Source organism: Notothenia rossii, assembly GCF_949606895.1.
Source record: "Notothenia rossii genome assembly, chromosome: 6".
Lineage (NCBI taxonomy): Eukaryota > Metazoa > Chordata > Actinopteri > Perciformes > Nototheniidae > Notothenia > Notothenia rossii.
Genome location: NC_136909.1, coordinates 83,127,152 through 83,140,878, shown reverse-complemented (window position 1 = coordinate 83,140,878; position 13,727 = coordinate 83,127,152). Strand labels below are relative to the sequence as shown.

The window sequence follows — 13,727 nt, the reverse complement described above, 5'->3', positions numbered from 1 at the left end:
GTGTGTGTGTGTGTGTGTGTGTGTGTGTGTGTCAGATTTTGACAAGGAAGAATATTTAACATGGGGTTTTATTCCCTGCTTTTTGGTTGTCATTTTCATGGTTTTTGAGTAGCTATATTTATGCAGTTTTGATACCTTAAGCTTAAAGAATGTTTTAAATTCTGTTTTAAAAATTCCCTATTTACCTTTGGCCTCCGTGCAGCCGGCAGGTGAAGACGAGAGCTACAGCGCATCGAACCTTCGGCGCATCACACGCAGCCTGAGTGGCACCGTCGCCGGGTCACGACCCCAAAACAGCTGCGTGAGTCAAACACACACATATTACAAAAAGGTTTTTAAAGAAAAATATGCAGAAACAAATATGTGACGTCCTGCTGCCACCATGTGTTTGTATAATGTAACTGCAGCCTGGTTCAGAGACACTCAGTTTCTACTACTTGATAGTAATGATCAATAACGATAACAACACAACTGTTTCATAAAACACATGTTCAGTTTTATAGGATGACAGTTTTCTTGTGGTTATGAAAATGTATTAATGGAAATGTCCAAGGAAATTATAAGAAGTTCCTCGAACTGTAATAAATGTATTATTTGTCTTTTTTAGTACAGTCCACAAAAACATATAACAGACACAACAACAGTAACGGCCCGTCCACACGGCGGCGTGCGTTGAAGCTTCTGCCCGTTCCCTTTGATAGGGGTGACGTCACGCTTTGCCGAACTGCATCGTGGTTCCGTTGCTTGCTTTACTCGCGTTGCTTGCTTCAAAAGTAGAGCAATGTTCTACTTTTGAAGCTTCGACGGAAGAGTCAGCCAATCAAATCATATGTCAGTACAAGCCGTAGCCAATCAAACCGCGTGATTGTGTGTCCGGAGCAGGAGATTCATGTGATTGGTTGTTGGTCGAGTTTCAGACACGCCCACCAGCAAGCTTCAACGCACGCCGCCGTGTGGACGCTGCGTTAGATGAGTTGACAAGACAAGTTCACAAAAAAGTATATCCCACAATTTCATTCACTGCTCTTTCTGGATTCAGAACATCGAGGAGCTAATTTTAGAATGAACTCCTGTCTGCTGTTTAGTAATAAAAGCTTAAAGTCAGAGCAAAGTGTGTATATTAGAATAGAGTTTTTATATATAACACAATTCTATCAGCTATTTGCACCTGTGTAAACACATGAAGTCAGAGGTGAGACATCTTATAGTTCAAGTGAAAGCTGCCTGTTGTATAAATAGAGATGTAGAAAAGCTGCTTTTTATTCCTCACACACTCCATTTTCTGGAAGTATTAAATCTGTTTCCTGCTCCCCGTGTTCTCTGCTCCAGTCAAACGCTCCTGTGTGACACCTAACAAGCTGTACGCCGGTTTCCAGCCCTCAGGATTCGCCTCGGGCAGCTCATTAAACTTTTATCAGTGGTTTAGTTCTTCCACTAAGCTTTTAACCCGGCGCTCGCTGAGGTCTGACTGCAGATATCAGACGGTGAAACTCTCGAGGAGGATTAAAGTGAAAACACGGAGAACCTGCAGTCATCGATCCTCATCAATGATTCACACTCTGACATGAAGAGAGAAACCCCTTGCTGCTTCTTTAATGAACACAGTTTAGAGAGGTTGTGTGAGAGATGTACTTAAGATTTAAGACACCTCAAATATTCTGATTAAACGTATAATAACAAACGCTGTAGAAAATGAACAGAGCTTTTCATTGCAGTAAGCTATAAATAAAAGTCAAATTTAAATATCAATATTCTCTGAGAATATCCACATCTTTCTAGAAGTATGACTTAATGTCCAGACGTCCATTAATAACACCCTTCATCCGGTTAAAAGCACAGATCTAAAACGTATAAAAAAATCAAAACTCACCTTCACCGTTTTTTTATTTCTAGAAAAACTTGCATCTTTGGAGATACAAGTTTTCGTCAGATTTTATTTTTGTCATTTCTCCTGTTTTTCATTCATCATGTTGACTTGTTTTGATTTGGTACCTCCTCCATCCATTCTCTCCTCCTCCTCCTCTTCCTCCCCCTAAAGGAGCCCTCTGTGTCCAGGCCGACCCTCAAACACTCCTACTCTTCCTCCTCCCTCCCCCGCCGCCCCAGCTCCTCCTCCTCCCTGCACACTCCCTCCTCCTTCACTACAGATCCCTCCCACCACCTCCTCCTCCAACACCACCACCATCCCCCCCGACACCTCGGCCCCTCAGCTCCTGCACCTCCTCCACAGCACCCCCCCCTGCAGAGATCACGGCCCCCCAGCTCGGGCCCCTCCTCCTGGGGACACTCAGGTAACATGCAGGCCCTCCGCCTCCACGCACCTCCTCCACGCACCTCCTCCATAACAACCACCTCATAATAAAAAAGCTCAAACTAACCACCAAATAAATATAACTTTATTTAAACGTTTTCAGATTTTGTTTTTCATAAGCTTCAGGTCATGTGACTGTTAAATCATTTCTGATTGGTCGAGGAGAAACTGTCTGTCAATGAATAGTTATCAGACATTCGGCTTTGTGTAATATTTGTTTTCCTATTACCTCAACTAACTCTACCCCCCCCCCCCCTCTTTCCCCTCAGGTGGCGGCCCCCCCCTCCAGCAGCAGTTTCTGGCTGTGTCTGACGGGCGTTCATCTCTCTCAGGTCACGCTCTGAGTTACGGCACGCTGCCCCGAGCCCCTCGCCTCCCCCCTCCTCTCTCCTCCTGCAACACCTCCTCCCTCTCCAGACCCACCCCTGCCCCCCCCCACAGTCTCTACGCAACCCTGTCCCGCCCCCACCGCTCAGCCCCCCCTCCCACCAACGGCCACCTAACGTCTAACTCGAGCTCCGCCCCTTCCCAGCCGATGCGTCTCGACGTCCCCCCCGACACCGACTGGCGCCTCCAACCCAACTTTCGGACTGTCAGCTCCTCCTCCTGGGACCCCCGCGCTGCCCGACACCACCTGCCCCCCCCACCACAGCCTCGCCGGGCCCCCCCCCCACTCTGCTCGCTCTGTCAGCAGTTCCCCGCAGAGCCGCCGCGTCCCTACTGCCTGTCGTGCGGCGCCTACGTGGCTCGCTTTCGCCCCGTCAGGTGATCCGGAAACCCCCGCCTTCAGACACTCCCAACTAAATGCCTGTGTCACGTAAAGTTCTGCAGGTTTTTCAGTAGTCTGACCCGGAAGGTAGCATCTCCATGGTTCCCTCTATAAAAAGAAACGGGATTTTTTTTTCATTGGATTTTTGGAATATGGCAGAAAATAAGCTCCGTGACAAACAATTATGATACTGACAGGTTTCGTTCAGCAGGATAAACTCCACGTTATAACACCATTTTGATTTTAACGTTGACATGACATCACCACTGCTAAGCTAAAGGCTTGATGACGTTTAGCAGTCAGCAACAACGGTGGGACATTTACTGACGTATTTTATGTTGTTAAAACTCAACGTTGATATGTCTTCAGCTTGTGTTAACCACAGAGCTTATTTCTAACCAATAACCATTAAAAAGATCCCATTTTATTCAACACGAGGGAACCAGGTGTGCAGAACACATTTCCTGGTTTTAAGACTCATACCTGCAGAACTCAAACCCATCAAGATTTTATTTTTAAAATGTGCCAATGTTTCTTTGAATCCATCGCTGCCCATCACCCTCAGAGCAGAAATCTGCCACAAACTTCACAAAGTGTCCCCCCCCTTCTCACCAAACCCCAGACATTTTTGTGGTTTGATCTCCTAGACACACAGAATACGAATGTCTGCTGGATAAAAGCACATTTAGATTTCTACTCAAGAGAAAGCACCGTGATACAAACCAGGAGAACGAGGAGACGCAGCTGCTGTCTGATATCGTTTCATCAAAATGTGACAAAAAAACACGTCTATATTCACAAACAGGCTCCGATATTAACCTTTATCTGCTGCTAGTCAGTCTTAATCAACAGGTTTATTTAACAGTGAAACACACTCAACACTATTTTGAGCATTAATTTTTAGTTATTTTATTCAAGTAGGGGTTATTTTTAATGGAGATTAAAGATGAACAATTTACAAGAAATACATTTATATATTCTCTTAAGGTCATACAGAAATTAACCACTTTAATTTAATAGATATTCATAAAACATGTAATTGTATTTTCTCCTTAACTCTCTTACTACTTAAAGGTGGGGTAGGTAAGTTTGAGAAACCGTCTCGAGATACACTTTTTGTTATATTCCATGGAATTCTCTTAACATCCCGATAGCAATGAATATCTGAAGTGCTTTGACAAAAAATCCATAACAAAATGTCATCACTGGAAGCCGTAGCGCTGTAAAAAGCACGACCAATCATCTGAGCCGGCCCGGCTAAAATAACTGGATGGCCTACCTGCCTGTCAGCCTTCCATCTGTGCACAAACTTATCTCGTGCCCTCATTGGTCATGTGCGCGTTCCTGTGTGTTGGAGGAGGGGCTCTGTAAGGAAGTGGTAGATTTGTTCCGGCTGTGTATTTTCAAATTCTACCGCACTCGAGCTGGTTTCTCCAAAATTACCTACCCCAACTTTAAAGAATAAATAAATTGATCCCTTTAATCTCAGAATATAAATGTTTTTATCATGATTTTTTTTTTATCCAAAAATGTGAATCTTTGAAATGTTACCCCTCCCTTTCGTTCACAATCGATTGATTTTTTTTTTTTTAACCTAAATCGTAAACAGCCGGCAGTATAGAGAGGCGAAGTCTCGCCCATCTACTTCTGACCCAAAAAAAATTATGTATTGAAGTCAATGCGAGAGAAAACGTATCTTTCGATCCTGTTTGAATTGTACCACGAATTACACATATGATGTTTGTCAATCTTAACAAATAATTTCCATGTAAAAGAGAAGTCAGTTTGTCGTAAAACTGTTGAAATATAAGACTATGAAAAATACGCAACTAGAAAGACTACAAATCCCAGAATCCCGGTCCCGCATGCTGGCTCTTACGAACCGACTAACTCCCCTTGTGTGTATGTACAGCTCTCAACATGCCCAGACTTGCAGTGATTTTCACCTCTTTTAATACTTTTCGCCTCATTCTGAGAGAAAGAAGTGAAATGTGCCAACGTGACGGCCGTCTTGGTGTGTGGTGCGAGACGGGAGATGTAGTTCATTGAGCGGTTTCACACAAAAAAAAGTGTTACTTCACATTTTTACGACACATTTAAAATGTTTTGACTTGCAAAATTATCTTTTAAATGAACAAACATCATATGTGTAATTCGTGGCACAATTTAAACGGGATCGAAAGATAATCTTTCTCACCTTATTGACTTCAATACATACTTTTTCCGAAATAAGGTCCCATGGCCGGAAAGGGAGGGACATCGCCTCTCTATGACGGTGAAAACAGTTTGAGTTGAATATGGATGTCTGTTTTTGTCATATTCTGACGACGGGAAGTAGAAAAGCTGCGTCTCTACCTGCCGTTTGTGTCTCAGAAATATAAATCTACTCTACTTATATTCCTCTATTTATTTTTGTAGGCTTGTGAGACTGAGTCGTGCATAGATGAAAGTATTCTACTTCTATATACTCTCCTACTATAATCTAATTTTCTAAAGGTAGTCGCCTTCTTATACTGTACCTGAGGCTGTTAGAGATTAATAAACTAAAAGCTTTTATTTTGACAGCTAATATTTAGCATGATGTTTTATTATAGCCTTGAGAGACTTTGGTGTACACTCATTGTAACGACGATATATGCAGATCTTTTTTAGTTGAACTCTAACTTAGTGCACTTCAGAAGTGACGGTAGATTTGTTTCACTGCTTGTTGCTGTTGCTGTTGTTCAGGGAGAGACTCCTCGTTTACGTTTCTGAGATGTGCTCGGTAAACTTTAAATCTGTTTCATAGATTAAGGAAGGAACACTAGGATGCTGTTTTAGTAACTACATCCAACCCCACCCGCATGGTGCCCAGGTTAGATAAAACAAACGCACCCAAGTCTGATGTGAAGTCAAACACACAATCCTTTGACCTGCTGTTATTCTGCAGGTTACTACAAATATTAATATTGCAAAAGAACCTAACTAATTATTCCTCGGTTAACTGAATAATGGATACATATTTTCTAAATAAAATCAAACTTCATCAGTTCATTTAAATTTAAGTAATGAAGTTATTTTTTCACCATGTTTAAACTTAAAGTTGTTTTTTTGTGACTTTTTATTTTTGCTTTGCCAGATTTTAATTGTTTTTGGTATATTTTTGATGCTTATTTTTCTACACTGTAGAATGAACAGAGATGATTAAAATGTTTCAAAAGCAAAAGTGTCTTTTTATTTTTTTGTTGAAGTATGTCACAGCATCACATCCCTTTATTATATTTACATATTTATGACTTTACATTAGGGTGGTCCTTAAAATTTAAAGTCGGAAAGTCTAAGCTCCAACCCTGTAAGAAATTAAAATCAATATTTATATGGCGCAATTTAGATTAACATATACTGTAAACTTAAAAGTGTTTTATTCTGAAAATACTTCATTTCTGATTAGCATTAGCTTGTGGCTAACATTATTGCTGAGTGTTAAATGAATATACAGTTTTATTTTGAAAAGCTTTATAGAAAGACATCCCCGTTGTTTACATGACGTCACTTCCGGCTTCGCGTTATCAATGATTTCAACCGTTAAAATGCGTTAAATAAAAATGGATGAATGAGAATACGAGGAGAAAAGGCGTGTGGAGCTATACAATGAAAACACAACGTCTAAATCCTCTTATTTACGCGATATCAGACACAGAAGAACGAGTGGAGGGAGCCCCTATAGTCGAAGCCGCCAATGAGAGGAGGAGCCAGGAAACGGCCATAGGCTCGGTCCACGTAGAATGACAAGGGTTTAGCTGTGGCCGCGGAAAGTACAGTACACTAAACGACACTACACGACACGCCCACCTGACACGACACCGGCCGCAGCGTAGAATCGGGTTGCGTTCGGATAGTTTAAAAATCAGCTCCTAAATATGGTCGGTGTTTACATTAGCATCGCTAACACTCAGAGCTAACCTGTACCGGAGAGCATGGTTGCGTTCGGATAATCCAAAAATCAGCTCCTAAATTCTAACCCTATCTCCTATTCCTTGACCTCTGAGTGAAACGTCACAGGGTTAAGGGATAGTGGATAGGAGAATTCAAAAGGATTTAGGACAGGGGTGTCAAACTCAATTTAATCGCGGGCCACATCAGCCTTATGGCTGCACTCAAAGGGCCGGTTGTAACTTTAAGACTATGTAAGAATACATAAATAAAATAATGTATTATATGATATTATTGCCTTTGAATTGGATTATTATCAGATAGGGTAATCATTTCGTAATTATCTACGTCTGAAAGCAGAAGTCTGGGGCAAATAATTGCAAGTCTCTTCAGTGATAATGTCACATGTTAAACACCTGAACTGTTGAAACAACATCCATAACATTCATCTGCTACTTAGTAATTATTTATCTATTTACCCAATATATCATTCCAATAACTTGCATATAGACTCTTATTGCACTATTTCACTTTGTAAACTATTTTCCTTTATGTATTTACTTGCACTATATTTTTCTGTTTATCTGTGTTATTGTGTTGCACTGTTGGAGAAGCCTGTGACCTAAGATTTTCATCGTCATGACTACAGTGTAGCTATGTTCGTATGACTAAATAAAGAACCTTGAAGTGGCATTTCAAAAAAGGAATAAGAAACGTATTATATTATTTCAGAGCTCTTGTGGGGCCACAGAAAATGAAGTCACGGGCCGGATTTGGCCCCCGGGCCTTGAGTTTGACACCCCTGATTTAGGAGAAGAGACTGCGGTACTTTAGAGAATCCGAATGCACTTTCACTATCCGACGTGTTTATGATGCGCCAGCGGACGTCATTTTGTGCGTCTGCTGCTGTGGGGAAACTATGGAAACTACAGTTTTCTATACAGCGGACTACAACATGGATGTATAATAAGAACGACGGACTCATCTAGAGACTGCACCGACCGTGCTCTGATGCTGTTGCTTTATGCTTTATGAACAAGAGAAACATATTCTTCATGACCAAAGTTGGAATTGAAATAAAAAAGTGAAACGTATGCTCATCACCCTCTCCCTCCAGTCCACATTAATACAAATGATCCCAATACGTATGATTGTATGAACTATGAAAATATCTTAAAATCAATACAAATGTATTTATTAAAAACGTTGGTCTTCAACATCTATATCACCATTCAAACATCTTTTAAAAGTTGAACAAACCCCACACAGCTCAGTGAAATGTTGACTTTATTTGATCATTTCAGTAAAAACTAACGTTCATATTTCTCTTTTTGATTATAATACTGATGAACGTTAAAAAAAAAAGCACTTTGGCAACTTACCATATACGTTTTAAAATGCTTAATAAGCACCGTAACTTTCATGATATAATTTCTCCGTCATAATCGTTTTTGTCCGTGAACGGCCGACTGTTGTGTGACGTCAAATGCTGTGGGGCAGTATTTTCTCCTCTCCTTTCGGTAAGGGAGGTCCAGTGGTTCCTAAGCTAAAGGAGGTTATAAAGGAAGTTTGAAACCTCCTTTCCTATCATTCTAGAGAACTCGAACGGCACTTATCATGGCTGCCACTGAAGGACTTCCGGGTCATTTCACTCGGTTAGGAAGGTTCCTAAGCTAAATGGGCTATTCGACTGCAGCCTCGGTCTCTGTTCTTCCCAACATGGCGCTGTGCTGTGTGATTTGCTCTGTCTGTTTCAAAACCGCGTTACTTCATTAAAGTACACCATTTGAACTTTTCCGGGACTACATGGTCTCTTTTTAACTTCCTCCAACAACATTTACCCCTTCCTCATCGACCTTGAAGTTTAGCCTCAGTTGCAACTAAACGGCTAAACTTCAAGGTTGATGAGGGAGGGGTAAATGTTGTTGGAATTTGAATACAACTCACCAGGAGAGTTTATCATAACGAATTCCGGTGGTTGCAGCTTACAATAAATGAATTCGAAAATGTACATGGCACTAAGGACCACCCTACATTACATTCTATCTATACAATGAATATATAGTGATCATTTAGATGTTTTCCCTCTGCATGTGGCCAGGCAGTCTTTTTGTATCTCTTTGTATCATGGATCCAACAAACATTGTAGATAAAACCTTTTTATTAAGTTACACAGTTTAGAAAGAATGCTTTATCATTAAAAAAACACACATATTCATCACAAACATCAGCTGTTCCTTTATATAAATATATATATACCGCTCTGTGAATTTTCTTTACCTTATTATAGTGGTACTTTACAAACATTACACACAAATATATTCTTTATGTAAATTAAAGATTCCCTTTAGAGACAGGATATGATTGCTTTTACAGACATGTTTAACCTTTCTGAGGCAGCAGCTGATCTATGGTCAGACTAATGAAGGTCAATATATTAATCTGGACTTCAGGTTAAAATGACACTGCAGACTCAACCAGAGTCAGGACGTTAGCCTAGCTTAGCATAAAGACTGTAAGCAGATAGCCTGGCTCTGTACAAAGTTAAAAAAAATATTACACCTCTTGAATCCACATTGGTTCCCTCCACAATGTAGATTTTGGATTATCACAGAAAATAAGATGTTCAGCAGGATAAGCTCCACATATTAACCCCACTTTATGATTTTTGAAGTAAAAAGCTAACGTTAGGTTATAAAGGTACTACAGCAAGGTCACATGACTTCACGTCACCACCACTAAGCTAAGGGCAACTAATGTTGAGCGTGATGACGTCTAGTCGTAGAAAACATCAGATCTTATAACCAGAAACCATTTACTTCGAGATGGGGAAACAGGAAGTGCTAAATTGCTGACTCGTATTAGGGATTTTTTACTCATTCCCACATGATTGTTTGATCAATGTTGCCTTAAAGGTTTGGTATTTGAATCTTGTACAATAAAGTGTAAAAAAAAAAGTGTCTTTGGTCCCCAGCGCACTCAAGTGGTGAAGTGCCGCAAAATTACTTCAATACATGACGAAACTGTTTTCGGGTACACACTTTAAAGGTCACCTATTATGCAAAATCCTCTTCTTCATGTCTCTTCTACATCAACCTGTATCCCCTCTTCTGTCTCTTCTACATCAACATGTGTCCCCTCTTCTTCATGTCTCTTCTACATCAACATGTCCCCCCTCTGTGGAAAGAGACTCGGAAAGTTTCATGAAAAAATATTCTCTGTCTTTTTGTCCTGATCCATTTATATAAAAACCTGTCTGAAAATGAGCTGATCAGATTTTGGCCACTTTATGATGTCATAACGTTTTTTTTGGCTTTTGTAACCATTAGCCAATCACCAACCAAGGTAACCCCACCCCCCTAAAGTAACAGACAGAGAATCAGCACTTTGGAAACAGGGCTGAAACAGAGGGGATTATGGGTAATGCTGCAATGATCTGTTTGGTGTTTGGAGTCAAACACTTCAGAGACAGGTTTATATATCTGAGACCTATAATATACTGAGGAAAAACCGTATAATAGGGGACCTTTAAGTTGTTTTTGTACTGTATTAACCCCTATTTAAATGTGATGTTTTGGACATTTTGCAATTTAATCTCATTTTGCACTATAAAATCGATTTTAAAAAGTCTGTTTTGCCCACAGCGCCCTCATGTGGTTTGGTGCAGCAGCAGCACGTTGAACACGGTATCCCTTGACTCCCTCAACGATCCTTCTTTTATCTCCAGCCTCACCTCCTCCCCCCTCCTCAGCGGCAGGACCACCGCACCGGTGACGGGCCCCTCTGTGCCCCCCCCTCGTCGACGGAGGGGCATCGGCACCCCCCCGGCCCCCCCCCCTCCTCAGCATCACTTGTGTGGGTCCAGGCCTCAGGTCCAGGGTGAGGGAGAACAGGTAGACCCCGCTCAGAGGAGCCGTGAAGACACCGCTGTCAGAGTAAACCTGATCGCGGTTTAAGGACGTTTCAAACACGAGGACGCTGGAAACGCTGCGAGGAGATCCGGCCACGATCAGCAGGGAGGCCCCCGAGAGACTGGAGGGGCCCGGGGCCACAACTGGAGAGGAGACGGAGCCTGGTTTAAATTAAATACAACAAGAGAAACTACAGTGTAGTTATGACAATGAAAATCTGAGGTCACAGGCTCCTCCTCCAACAGTGCGTCAATAAAACAGATAAAAAATAGTGCAAGTAAATAAAATAAAATATGGTAAAATTAAAAAAACACTGACATAATACGAAAAAGTTGGAGAGGAGCCAAAGACACGGCAGCCATCGTCACCATCTTGCTACATAGATCTGATGCAAGAAATACTCATACTGACAGATCTTTTATGGGAGAATACCTTCATTTTTTTATATTTATGACATTCAATATTAAGACTTTTGATACTGACTTTGTTCTACCGACTATATTATGATGTTATGTCTCCTCCTCTCACCTGAGTCCTCCCTCCTGCTCCTCTCGCGTCCTCCCCTCTTCCTCTCCTTCCTCCCCTGTTTCTCCTTCAGCAGATGCCACAGCTGGTCGAGCTGCAGCGATGCGTCGGAGCTCATCAACACATCAGCGTTACTGAACACGTTCTTGAAGACCTTCAGGTGCTCCTCCAGGCCTCTCCTCAGCCACTGCACCTCCGCCTGCAGTTTGGCCTCCACACCAGCGGGGGGCGCCTCCCTTTCCTCCTGCAGGCTGAGCAGCTTTAACCCCAGCTCTTCCACCCTCTGCTCCAGCTTCCACAGGTCTCCCCCGTCCCCCCCGGGCTGCAGGAGGAGCTGCTGACGCTCGCGGGCTGCAGATCCTGAGCTGCTACTCCTCATGTCAGCGAGGGGGTGTGAGGAGGATGAGGAGGATGAGGAGGATGAAGGCTGATCGGAAACCATTCCTGGGAGCAGAAGAGACAAATACATGAGTCCAAAGCTGCATCCCATGTTGCTTAACGTGCATCCACTTTTCCTTCACTTTTTTCCTAGCGTCTTAGTACCTCACACAGTGATACATGGAGAGACACAAGACAACCACGATAAGAGAGGAGATAAGGCGATGTGTTTTAAAGGCCCCCTATTATACTGTTTTTCATCAATATATCACAGGTCTCAGATATATACAGAACCTGTCTCTGATTGGCTGAAACACCAAACAGATCATTGCAGCATTACCCATAATCCCCTCCGTTTCAGCCCTGTTTCAAAAGTGCTGATTCTCTGTCTGTTACTTTAGATGAAAATAAGGAGCCCCTCCCCACGCCCCTCTGAGAGAGATTTGGTTAAAAAGAACACAATGGTGCTTTAGGGGGAGATTCAGGTGATAAGGGGGGGGGGGGGGGGGCGGGTTACCTTGATTGGTGATTGGCTAATGGTTACACAAGCCAAAAAAAGTGATGACATAAAGTGGGCCAAAATCTGATCAGCTCATTTTCAGAAAGGTTTTTATAAAAATGGATCAGGACAAAAAGAGAGAGAATCTTTGTTCCTGAAACTTTCAGAGTCTCTTTCCACAGAGGGGACACATGTTGATGTAGAAGAGACATGGAGAAGAGGGGACACATGTTGATGTAGAAGAGACATGGAGAAGAGGGGATACATGTTGATGTAGAAGAGACATGAAGAAGAGGATTTTGCATAATAGGTGACCTTTAAGAGCAAAGAGACGTCCTCAAGAATCAGCCTGCTGCGATCTAAGAAATAAATAATCCCCAAATGCTGAAACTCATGGTACTTTACTTTACTTTGATATTTCCATCTTCTGCTTCTTTACACTTCTGTTTAACTACTTTCTACTGCACTATGTTTATATGACAAGGAAACATACTCCCTCTACACTACAGGAAAGGGAACACCACAAAAAGCATAATAGGGCCTCTTTAAGCTCAATCAGTATGTTTGTTGTTATTGATGCATAAATGATGTTTAGTCGGTAAAGACTTCCTTTACTGCCCTTGATTAAACCCTCCCACCTCGTTTGCTCCTCCCTTCCAGCTGCTCCTTCAAGAATGGGATTGAATGTGCCTCCTGGTCCTGGACGGGCCACTCCAGGAACTCCATCACCTCTTCTCCCAGCAGGAGCTCCAGGACGTCGCTGTGTCTGATGGCGTCCGTCAGCAAAGACTTGAAGGAGGCGGAGAGACGCTGCTGCTCCTCGTCCAGCCGCTCGTCCTCCTTCTGCAGCGCGGACACCTCCGTCTGCGTCTCCGTCAACAAGCTCCTGATCTGGGTCACGCTCACCTCCAGGGCCCGGCTGTGGATCTGCTCCGAGGACATGGACTCCTTCACCTGCAGCAACAGAGACAGATACATTTTTCATGTACTTTATAGTTTTTGCCCATTTTGCAGACAGTTAAATTGAAAGGAGAACAAAATCAATTCTGTTCGGAGGTCAGATTCAAACCCTGGTTGTTTGTACTAATAATGGAAAACTAACAATCAAAAAAAGATATAATAATAATTTAAAGGTCCCCTATTATACTGTTTGTCATCAATATATTATAGGTCTCAGATATACACAGAAACTGTCTCTGATTGGCTGAAACACCAAACAGATCATTGCAGCATTACCCATAATCCCCTCTGTTTCAGCCCTGTTTCCAGAGTGCTGATTCTCTGTCTGTTACTTTAGATGAAAATAAGGAGCCCCTCCCCACGCCCCTCTGAGAGAGATTTGGTTAAAAAGAACACAATGGTGCTTTAGGGGGAGATTCAGGTGATAAGGGGGGGGGGGGGGGGGGGGGGCGGGTTACCTTG

At 42.4% G+C, this 13,727-nt stretch overlaps 2 protein-coding genes across 7 annotated transcripts in view; one reads left to right on the top strand and one right to left on the bottom strand.

Annotated features, from left to right (window-relative positions):
- LOC307042835 (ubiquitin carboxyl-terminal hydrolase 54-like) overlaps positions 1-7,135 on the top strand; it is a 45,192-nt gene extending 38,057 nt beyond the window's left edge. For 3 of the 6 annotated variants that reach the window (XM_079686993.1, XM_079686994.1, XM_079686992.1), the window contains exons 20-22: positions 203-301; positions 2,039-2,291; positions 2,581-7,128. In XM_079686993.1, coding sequence (XP_079543119.1) covers positions 203-301; positions 2,039-2,291; positions 2,581-3,080 — 852 coding nt within the window. In that variant the 3' untranslated portion in view covers positions 3,081-7,128. Of the gene's footprint in view, positions 1-202; positions 302-2,038; positions 2,292-2,580 lie in introns of all 6 variants that reach the window. The other 3 variants (XM_079686997.1, XM_079686995.1, XM_079686996.1) reach the window with 3 other exon arrangements.
- A 2,000-nt stretch (positions 7,136-9,135) lies between these two features.
- The window catches only part of LOC307042836 (multimerin-2-like), a 30,572-nt gene continuing 25,980 nt past the window's right edge, over positions 9,136-13,727 (bottom strand). The window contains 4 exon segments of the mRNA XM_079686998.1: positions 9,136-10,827; positions 10,829-11,064; positions 11,432-11,872; positions 12,944-13,259. Of these exon segments, the coding sequence (XP_079543124.1) occupies positions 10,642-10,827; positions 10,829-11,064; positions 11,432-11,872; positions 12,944-13,259 (1,179 nt within the window). The 3' untranslated portion in view covers positions 9,136-10,641.